The 11,577-nt window shown below is 34.6% G+C and overlaps 1 protein-coding gene across 2 annotated transcripts; it reads left to right on the top strand.

Moving 5' to 3' along the window:
* Positions 1-515: 515 nt before the first annotated feature.
* Positions 516-11,289, top strand: LOC128019053 (voltage-dependent anion-selective channel protein 2-like). 2 transcript variants are annotated; one of them, XM_052605007.1, is made up of 10 exons: positions 519-633; positions 2,766-2,838; positions 4,399-4,470; positions 5,427-5,476; positions 7,296-7,448; positions 7,530-7,582; positions 8,557-8,784; positions 8,946-9,096; positions 9,181-9,238; positions 10,605-11,289. In XM_052605007.1, exons 1-10 carry the CDS (start codon positions 538-540, stop codon positions 10,694-10,696), a joined length of 1,026 nt encoding a protein of 341 aa, XP_052460967.1. In that variant the 5' UTR covers positions 519-537; the 3' UTR covers positions 10,697-11,289. The 2 variants fall into 2 exon arrangements, with proteins under 2 accessions (XP_052460968.1, XP_052460967.1); XM_052605008.1 differs by lacking the exon at positions 2,766-2,838 and having other exon boundaries at positions 516-633.
* The last annotated feature ends 288 nt before the right edge of the window (positions 11,290-11,577 follow it).

Genomic DNA, 11,577 nt, shown 5'->3' on the forward strand with positions numbered 1-11,577 from the left:
AACTGGAATAATATTACACTATATATATATATATATATATATATATATATATATATATATATATAATTTTGGTTTTGTATAGAAATATTTATTTTAGCAAATGCAAGAAGACAATAACAGTTATTTTATCAGCTAAAGTCAGTGCATTGATGATTTGGTGATGTCATCATCCAGTTCAGCTCTCTAAATTCCCTAAAGCCACCAATTGTGCGTGTGTATGAGTAAAAACACTATAAAATATATACATGTACATACGATTACTAGTAGCATTAGTATAATTATTATAACAAAAAATAATATTAATATCAATATGCCCTTATAATCTTCCTCTTTACATTTTCAGCATCTGGGGGACTGTAGGACATATTTATTCATGACATAACAGTCTTTGATCGCTAATTCACTCAGCTAGAGAGGTCAGCCTGTACAAATGTGGGGAAATAATGTGTTTTTCATAAAAAAATAAAAGTTGCGAAATAAGGTTAAATATTACATACGTTTACATAACCGCGGAGGAAACGTAGGGAAAGTCTGCGCATGCGCGGTGGAGTCGCCTCCGTCGCGTTCCCCTTCAGGCTGTCCTCTCGCGCTGCACACACACGCTCCGTCGGGGACATCGACACGGTAAACACGGTAAGGGCTCACCGATTCACATTCGAAGCATGCTGCACGGAAACATTACTCGAAACACACACGCGTGCAAAGACTCGGTGCATTCTGCTTTTCATGAACGAGCGCTGTTGTTATCGTGTTCCCACGGCAGCTGCAGTTATTCAGGGCCGCAGAGGCGTCATGACAGCACAACTCTGATGATTATACATCACCGTTACACGCACTTACCTTTTATTCTAAAAATCATGCTTGTTTATTCTCTTGCAAAGTGTATTATGCGTCTTATCTGTGGTTTGATGCACAATTTGTCAGTGTTTCATCAAGGACACCGATTCTGTCACTCTTAACAGGTTTGACGGATTGAATGTGAAACTTTGTGTCACTAAAAGTGTAACAATGTAACTGTGTGTGTGTGTGTGTGTCTGCGTGTCTGCGTGTTACAGTGTAACTGTGTGTGTCTGCGTGTTACAGTGTAACTGTGTGTGTGTGTCTGTCTGCGTGTTACAGTGTAACTGTGTGTGTCTCTGCGTGTTACAGTGTAACTGTGTGTGTGTGTGTGTGTGTGTGTGTCTGCGTGTTACAGTGTAACTGTGTGTGTCTCTGCGTGTTACAGTGTAACCGTGTGTGTGTGTGTGTGTGTGTCTGTCTGCGTGTTACAGTGTGACTGTGTGTCTCTGCGTGATACAGTGTAACTGTGTGTGTGTGTGTGTGTGTGTCTCTCTGCGTGTTGCAGTGTAACTGTGTGTGTGTGTGTGTGTCTGCGTGTTACAGTGTAACTGTGTGTGTGTGTGTCTGCGTGTTACAGTGTAACTGTGTGTGTGTGTGTGTGTCTGCCTGTTACAGTGTAACTGTGTGTTCGAATTTATTTCTTTGTGTGTTTGGGACGGTGCTGAATGACAGCTGTTCTCCTAAACATGATCAGATCCACTAAAACATGATCTGAACTTTCATGTGTCTCCATTGTTCTCCGCTCTTTCATGTTTAGTTTTTTTTCATTATAAACATGTTGTTTTATTACTTTGTTAGGGGTTTCTCAGGGTTTTAGGAAATGATCTTAGATAAGATCAATAATCAGTTACGTTATGCAATCACAGTCTGAACTATGAGTTGATTCGTTTCTTCTCTGGTCTCAAGGAACTGAATGTGAAGAAAAGCTGAAGCAGATTTTCTTTCAGTTTTATAAAGAGTCACAGTGCCATTGCACATCGTGTATGCATATAAATTTTGCGCTTTTTTGCTTCATATGTTATTCATTCTACAAATAAATTGCACCATCTGGTGGGTCTCTAGAGCAAACCACACATTGACTCGATTACACAATATGCATTCAGTAAGAAACTGTTCACAGGTAAAGTAACTCATTTAATGTATTTCCTGCATAATTCCTTTTACAGCGATTCATTCGAAAGTGATCAGTGCATATCATTTATTATTATTCCATTACATTATTCATACAATAAATATTCATAATGTTGATTTTTTATTGTATAGTCTAATGATTTTGTCGAAACAAAATGATAAAAATGATCAGTTCTACTCATTGGTTAAATGATAATAAAAATAGTTTGCATTTGCATGTCGGTCATAACACAAATTGATAGATGTATCAAGAAACAAGATTACATTTAATACAACTTAAATACACTTAAGAAATATGGTTGCATTTTATAAACAGTAATGTTTTATCAGAGATGCATTGAGATTGTGTGTTTTTGGTCATCGTGCCGGGGGATGTTCACTAAAGTGCAGTGATTTGTTCACTATGTGAGATCTAGAATAAAACAGCTTTTTTTTTAGAAGAGCGATAGAGTCATCATCTCATACATGCATCATTTTAAACACATCTGATATAAGTGCTATTCATTTCTTAAGAATTAAGTTTTATGTGGATGCATTTCAGTGTCGAGGAAAACATTTCCCATTTCGTAACGCCTCACGTCACAGGAGCTGCGGTGTCAGATGAGTCTGTTTTTAGCGTGTGTTTTGGGGGAAGGGGGACACGCTCGGTAAAGATGCTGCATCAGCATCCCGTCACCTGGGATCAAGGGCAGAGGTTGCCATGGCGACCGCCTCCGTCCGATCTCATTGTGTTCTGCAGGTAGACCGTGGGCTGTGGTTGATGGTGTGTGTTTGATTGTGATCTCTGACCCCAGATCATGTGTGAGAAAGGACAGAAGGAGAAAGGAAGCAGTGAGAGCTGCCATCACTGCAAGCCAAAGACATGCGGTGAGTGACGGACAGAGAGAGGACGGGACCAACAACAACCTCCACAGACAGATGGATAGATGTACAGATAGATAGATAGATGGATAGATAGATAGATAGTAAACATGTAAATATTCACATGTTACATAAGGAAACCAAAGCTACATCCTCACAGGAACTGCATCTTTAAAGCAAACGAATTTCAGGATAATACAATTTTTTTTACAGCTCAAATAAAACTCAATCAAATGATTAAAAGTGCTTTAGCAAAAACCCAAGCTGTGCATTTTGGCTTTTTAAGTCTATACGCATCACTGTAAATCTGGGCCAGTATTCAGAAAACATTTTATCTTACCACTAAGAGTTCTCCTAAATTGCAAAAAAATGTTTTTAGCAAAGAATTTTCACTTAAAACCTGCCGACTTTTACTAAGGAATACAGAGTTAGTGGGCGGGGCTTGTATGATGTCAGCATGCATACTAACTACACACACAGTGATTGGCTGATCGTCTCTGCCAGAGATTTATTAATAGAACTGTTTGAATATTGTGCCACAGTCAAATAAAGATTTAAAAATGCAGACTAAGTGTCACTAATTAAACAAGTGTGTGTTCAGTTGATTGTCAGCCTCTCACACGAATGCCTCTTATAATTAGTGAATATGCATATGATATAAACAGCCGAGTAGAATAATCACGGCTCATAGTAAGGCATGCAAACGTAAAAGAAAACCCAACTGGACACAAGCACAGATGTTAATTATTGTCCAAGGGGTTAATGAGAACAAGGACATTAAGAAAGGAAAATTTGGAGTTGAGATAACTTAAAAAAAAAAGAAGCTCATTATCGTCAAATGTTTCCGAGGCAGATTGCCGATGTCCCGCCGAAAACTGATTTGTGGCTGTAATCACTTTTTTTGCATGTGTAAAACTGCATTTAAATGACTGCAAAAGCTAAATGACTTAATTGCATTCAAGGGTTATATCTGACCGATGATAACTCTGATTAAAACCCATAAAAATGTAATTTTACACTTGCCATAAAGTGATTAGGCCTACGGACGGCAATCAGTTTTCAGCAGACGATCGAGGCAGGACAGTTTGTGCCTTGGTTTTAGTGACTGAAGAGTCCTCTTGTCACTACTCCTAACGTTTCACAGGTTTAAGAGCTAGTTTTAATGCTTTGTGAAATACTTTTAGATAAAACATTTAGGAGGTTTTAATCAAGCACTGACTTTTCTCCTAAATCGGGCGAGTTATATGAGCTACTTTTAGCCTTTTTTAACCAGATTTACAGTGGTTATGAACAGCTGTAGAACTTGTATTGAGTCCAGAACGTTCCTGTGAAGTCTCCTGAGTGTGTGTGTGTGTGTGTGAGGATATAATCCTGTATTAGCATGCTGCTCTGCTGTTCTTGCAGTCGTCTGTAGGACGCTGGACTGTCAGGAGGCGTGCGCCGCTGGTATTTGTAGACTGATGTAAACATGTTGCGCAACATTACGTGCACAATGTCACACAGTCGATGATCTTCAAGCGACTCTGTGTCTCTGAAGTGTCTCCTTGACTCTTTCTTTTCCTCCAGCAAACATGGCCGTCCCTCCTGCGTATGCTGACCTCGGCAAATCTGCCAAAGATATCTTCAGCAAAGGATACAGTGAGTGTCTTTACAGAGCCGCGTTACTGCCAAACTATTCCGTGAGATTTCTGTATATAGATTTCTGTAACATGATACTGACACGAGAGAATCAATACTGACCTTCTGAGAGATGCACGGTGGGTTCAGGTCAAAGGTCAAAGGACAGGAACGAGTTCTTAAAGAAATAGGGCATTGCATTCCTTCCCAGAGTCTCTCGGGAGTCGTAACGCTCGCTGGAAACACGGACAAACGTTCAGTTAATTTGAGACTGGATGTGCTGCTTACATTTAAATGCTTTGTTAAAAATCATCTTTATATTATAATTGTTTTAATTAAGACAAATAACATATTTTAAATCTAATAGAAATAATAAAATATATTAAATAAATACTTATCTTAACCTGTTAACTGTCACCCATCCGCACTGTGGGACGCCTACCTTTACTTCACTTTATTACAATCAAATCTAATCTAATCTTGACAAACTATATATCGTTGGAAAGGTCTAAGACTCCCAAATATATATTTTACCAATGTTGCTTGCTAAAAATTATGTAGGAAAAGTAATCGATTAATTTATGACAAGAGTGCAACCTCAAAATTCTACATTATAACTGGATTTTTGACCTTGGTTTAAAAAAAAAAAAGACATCTTTGTTTCCTTTTTCTCTATCACATTTTAGAAATCATCAGAAGTTATATATCGACTGAAAACTTAAAATCTCAAAATTCATCCTTTAAAACCCATTTTAAAATCAGACATCGCATTAACCATGTAAATGGTACATCAATATCATGTTACAAAATATTTTCATTCATGAATTATAAAAATGTAAGTTTGGATCGTGCACTACAAAGTCAATGTTCAAAAATATGAGTGACAGTTAAGGGGTTAATTAAAAACATAATATAGTGTCCGCACTTGTGCATGTTTCTCTTGAGTGCAGTAATGATATGTTTCTCTCTTTTCTCAGGCTTCGGGACTGTTAAGTTGGACCTGAAGACCAAGTCTCAGAATGGAGTTGTGAGTTGCTTTTTTTCTCTCTGTTTCTTCACCAAGTGCCAACACGTACCACGGTATTCATTACCATCTGATATCTGCACTGTGTACTCGTATGTAAGGGCTATTTTCCTCATCACTCTTGCTCTTTCTTTTAATGTAGTTCATGTTTACATCATGTAGATTCAGTGAGGGGTGTGTGTGTGTGTGTGTGTGTGTGTGACTGATTCATGTTCTCCACTCCTGCTTTTATCTGTTTCTGGGTCAGAAAGGTTCTGTTGCAGACAGTGTTATTTCAGTATCATCGATTATACTATTATAGTATGTGTGAGAGAGAGAGAGTGTGTGTGTGTGTGTGTGTATAATGACATGGGTATGACACAGGTATTACAAGGAGAGGGTGACTTATGAGGACATAACCCATGTCCCCATTTTTCAAAACACTTATAAATCATACAGAATGAGTTTTTTTGAGAAAGTAAAAATGCACAAAGTTTCCTGTGAGGGTTAGGGTTAGGTGTAGGGTTGGTGAAGGGCCATAGAATATACAGTTTCTACAGAATAAAAACCATTACGACACGTGTGTGTGTGTGTGTGTGTGTGTGTGTGTGACTGATTCATGTTCTCCACTCCTGCTTTCATCTGTTTCTGGGTCAGAAAGGTTCTGTTGCAGACAGTGTTATTTCAGTATCATCGATATACTATTATAGTTTTTATTAATATTTAGAATTATTTTAGAATTTTATAGAATTTTTTGTAAAAATAATTCCTATTTCTGATTGCTTATTTATTTTATTAAATTTAATTAATAAATTGATTTAGAATTTAAATTTAAATTATAATATTTTACTTTTTTGTTGCTTTTTTTTAACATGTTTATTCATTTTATTTCAGTATTATGTTTATATTATTATTTATATTTTATTGTATTTTATTTCAAGTATAATTTTTCTTCTTCTTTTTTAATAGTTTTAGTTAATGATAACAGCCCAGTTGGGACTGGTTTCTGTCGTTCTCCATGAATCTGAATGTTTGCATCGGTGCATCTCTTTCTTAACCGGTTTCTTTCTGTCTTTCTTGCTTTCTTTACTGGACGTGGATGTCAGATGGTAAGACTGGGATGTGTTTACATGAGGATGTGTATTTGTTTGCTCTCTTTGTTTTGGCAGCTCAACTTTCCAGCTAAATTAGTTTTGGCACTAATGTTGAGAAGGTTTCACGTCTGTCGTTGATATTTCCATGATTCAGTTTAAACCCAAATACACAGTGGTCTCAATATAGTTACAGTTTGTGTTCTGATTTCAATTCTCTTTAGTTTTTTACCTACTCTTCTGGATTACATGCAGAAATATTTACATTAATTAAATTTGTGTTCTTTATTTATATAATTAACTTAAAAGTGAAACACCAATTTCTTAAGTCTTGCAGGAATTATATAATTGTTTTAATTAATAAAGGAATATAATAGAAATAATAAAATATATTAAATAAATACAAATCTTAATTAAAAAATGTAATTCTTAATTTAAAAAGCAATATTTTTTTTATCTTGGATTATGCATTTAAATTTGTTTTTTAAATTGTGTATTATCACCATGTTTTTATGAAGTTTAATATTAAGTTAAGAAACAGTAATCATTTAATAAAAAATAAATAATATTAAATAATTTTTTTTTTATTATATGATTAAGTTTAATTGAATCTGAATTGGTTGAATTTAAAAATCTAGATACAGACTCGGCTCCTAGTATGAATTAACATGACTTTATGAGCAGCTGGTGAAGCCTGTTGTCGTTCTCTTTCCCAGCATCCCTTCACTTCCTGTTTCTCTCTTGTTTCTCAGGAGTTTTCCACCGGAGGCTCCAGTAACACGGACACCGGGAAGGCGGCTGGAAACCTGGAGACCAAATACAAAGTGAAGGATCTGGGCTTGACTTTAAACCAGAAGTGGAACACAGATAATGTTCTGACAAATGAAGTGACTCTTGAGGATCAGGTGAGTTCAGGACACCATTTCTAACGTGTGAGCATTAGGATTTTAAATGGTGATATAATGTTTTGTCTTGTTTCTGTGTAGCTGGCCAATGGTCTGAAGCTGGGACTGGACACTTCATTTGTGCCCAACACTGGGTGCGTCAACTCTCTGAGTGGACAACAGATAGAGTTTTATTATTTAACTTTTTTTTAAATGTGACAGTTTTGAATTATCAACATGTTTTATTGAATTGAATATTTATATTGAATATTTATTGAATATTATATGAACATAACGTTTTTAAAATAAAAATAATAAAATATGTTAATAAAATAAAACATAAAAATAAATGTATTGAGATTGCAATAAATAAAAATTAAACTAAAAGTAGCTTTTTCTTTAATAAAAGTAATGTATTGTTGATCTTGGATTTTGTATTTAGAAATGTGACAAGGATTATACGAATATGAAAGATATTTTATATATATATATATATATATATATATATATATATATATATATATATTACGATAAACAGTAAAAATATACTAATAAAATATACTGATAAAAAAATTGAAAACAACATTAATCTAAAACAATGTCAAATACATTTTCTTTAATATAAGTAATATATTATTGATCTTGGATTATGTATTTTGAAAATTGACTGATGAATTGTCACCATATTTTGCTGTACCAAATATTATTAAATTAAGATAATGCATATGAATGATATTTTTTAATTAATAAAAAAATATATATTGTAAAAATACACTCATAAAAAATAAATAAAACAATAATAATCTAAAACAAATATGTAAGTAACATTTTCTTTAATACAAGTAATTTGAATTAGCAAAGTATTTTGAAATGCGACAATTATGAATTGTCACTATATTTTGATATATAAAATATTAAATCAAGATAATGAATATAAATTATATTAATTTTAATTCATGAAAAATAATATGTATTTTTTGCAATAAAAATAAACAATAAAATACATAAATAAAAATAATATATAAAAAAAATAAATAAATAAATAAATAACATAATAAGAAAAGCATGTGTATATATAAGATATGAAAATCTGTATAAAAAGTATCATTTTCTGTCATGCTCTCTTCAGGAAGAAGAGCGCTAAGCTGAAGACGGGTTATAAGCGTGATTACATGAATGTGGGCAGTGATATAGCTTTCGATCTGTCCGGACCGACGATCCACGCCGCAGCCGTTCTGGGTTATGAAGGCTGGCTGGCCGGGTATCAGATGGCCTTCGACGTGGCCGAGTCCAAACTGGCCCAGAACAACTTCGCTTTGGGCTACAAGGCAGGAGACTTCCAGCTACACACCAATGTGTGAGGAAACACTCCAGCAACACTAACACATCGTCATTTACAGTTACATTTCAGTTAACATTTTTAGTTTTAGTTTCAGTTAACGTTGACATTGTGCTAATATGAGGTGTGATTTATGCACAGTATTAAGTCTTTGAAGCTAATGGTGTTGTGTGCTGCAGTAATGATGGCACAGAGTTCGGCGGCTCCATCTATCAGAAGGTGAACGGTCAGCTGGAGACAGCGGTGAATCTGTCCTGGACCGCAGGGAGTAACAACACACGCTTTGGCATCGCTGCCAAATACCAGCTAGATAAAGACTCCTCTATCTCTGTGAGCACAGACCATACATCCACATATAACAGCTGACCGCTGTCACTGACTGAGGATGATGAATAACCCTGTGTCTCTCTTCAGGCCAAAGTCAACAACGCTAGTCTGGTTGGAGTAGGATACACACAGAGCCTCCGGCCAGGTGAACAAACACATCATTAATAATCATTAATAAATGAGATGTTTACAAACTTGAAAGTTTTTAAGAAGAATTTACTTGAAGCCAGGAAAATGTTATTAACATGCTCTAGCACATTGCTTAAGCCGACATGTTTATGTTGCTAACATGTATTAGCACATTCCTAGAATTATTTAACTTGTTAACATGTTTTAATATGGTTTAGCATTTTGCTAGCATGATTGAGCATTTTGTTTGTGTTTTCACATGTTGTTAGCTTTTTAATACATTGCTAGCATGTTTTAACATCTTGCTATGATGTTTTAGCATGCTTTTTACATGATGTAGCATGTTGTTAGCTTTTTAACACATTGCTAGCAAGTTTTAACATCTTGCTACGATGTTTTAGCATGCTCTTTACATGATGTAGCATGTTGTTAGCTTTTTAACACATTGTTAACATGTTTTAACATCATGTTAAGATGTTTTAACATGTTGCTAGCATGATTTAGCATGTTGTTAGCATGATTTTATGTTTCTAAGACTTTTCTAAGACTAGAATTTTGCTAGTCTGACTTAACACATTGCTTGCATGTTTTAACATGTTGACCTGTTTAAGCATGTTACTAGCATGATTTAGCACATTGCTAACAGGTTTTAATGTGTTAACATGCTAACTGAAAATTATAATAACATGTTTAAATATGTTTTAATGTTTTAGCATGATTAAGCATGCTCTTTAAGTGATGTAGCATGTTATTAGCTTTTTAACATATTGTTAGGATGTTTAAACATGTTGCTAGCATTATTTTCACTCATTGCTAACAGGTTTTAGCATATTTCTAACATGATTTTACACACCACTAGCATATTGTTAACCTGTTTATGTATGTTAACATGATTTAACATGTGAATAACGTTTAAATAAGTCTTAATGTTTTAGCATGTTGCTAGCACGATTTAGCATATTGTTAGCATCATTTAACGCTTCAGCATGTCGGTAGCATGATTTAGCACTTGCTAACAAACACGCTTTAGCATGTTTATATCATGTTTTAGCAATTTTCTAACGTGATTTAACACATTGCTTGCATGTTTTAACGTCATTCATGTTTTAGCATGTTATCCTAGCATAGTCATTAAACTCTAGTGATAGACAGCTTAAATACTCTACATGTGTTATTGCATAAAAGTTTTGATCGCTCAATGAAAGCTTATGGGATTTTTTTTTAGATTTTTCTTATGAAAGCCACGTGTTTAGTCAGAAGGGATATAGCAACCCGAGTTAGAACCATCTAATAAATCTGAGCCAAGTTTGTAGCGGAGATACTTTGTCAAGCCAACAAACTAAATGCCAGTGATGCTAATACATCTTCTGTATCTTCTGCAGGTGTGAAACTCACTCTGTCTGCTCTGATTGATGCTAAGAACTTCAACACCGGAGGGCATAAGGTGGGCATGGGCTTCGAGCTGGAGGTGTAACCACGGACAGACGCCATTAATAGAAACTAAAGAATTGAAAACACGTTGCCCTTTTCCCCCGTAATTCCTCTTTAACTAATCTGGCCTTAAACCTCAGTAGAACCAGTAATAAACAGGTTCACCAGTCACTTGATTCCTTGCCACACTGATCCTCCATAACCAGCTCAGTATGTGACATCATCACCACAACAACAACAGCTTCCTCTCGGTTATTATGGCAACATATCATAGCGCTTTTAATGTTACACACGTGGCACCATATAATTTCTTTTCTTTTTTTGTAAACTAGATAAATAGAGGTTTTGGTCACAGAATCTGATGCGTGCTGTGTTTTTAGTTCATGGGTTTAATGTTTAATAAGAAACGCCTCTCTGAATGTCAAGCCCCACACTTTCTTTGTAACGTTTATTGCCAAATGCAGAATATCTGATCAGAGGTTTGTTGTCTGTGTTTGTGGGCTGGAGTTATTAGAGGATTATAGGTCCATTACTTGTTTTTATCTCCGTAAAAAAGTCATTTATGTTAGAAGCAGAGGAGTAAAGAAGAAACTGATGGTTTGGAACTCAATAAAGAGGAATGTTGACTGAATAAAACCTGTTTTCATTTGCTTTTTATGCGATTTAAAGTAAACATTGGTCAAAAATTATAATTTTTTTTATTTAAATGACACTAAAAAAAAAAAAAATTTGAATTAAAAAAAAAAAAAAAAAAAAAAAAAAACTGTACACTAGTGTTATTACATTAAAACCTAAAAATAAAACCATGAAATAATGACATACTAAAAAAACTAAAAACTGAAAACAATTTTTTTATAAACACTATAGACATATAAAAATAAATATTTAAAATTACAAAAACACAAAAGTGACTAAAACTAACAT

This window comes from Carassius gibelio, chromosome A8 (assembly GCF_023724105.1).
Source record: "Carassius gibelio isolate Cgi1373 ecotype wild population from Czech Republic chromosome A8, carGib1.2-hapl.c, whole genome shotgun sequence".
Classification (NCBI taxonomy): Eukaryota; Metazoa; Chordata; class Actinopteri; order Cypriniformes; family Cyprinidae; genus Carassius; species Carassius gibelio.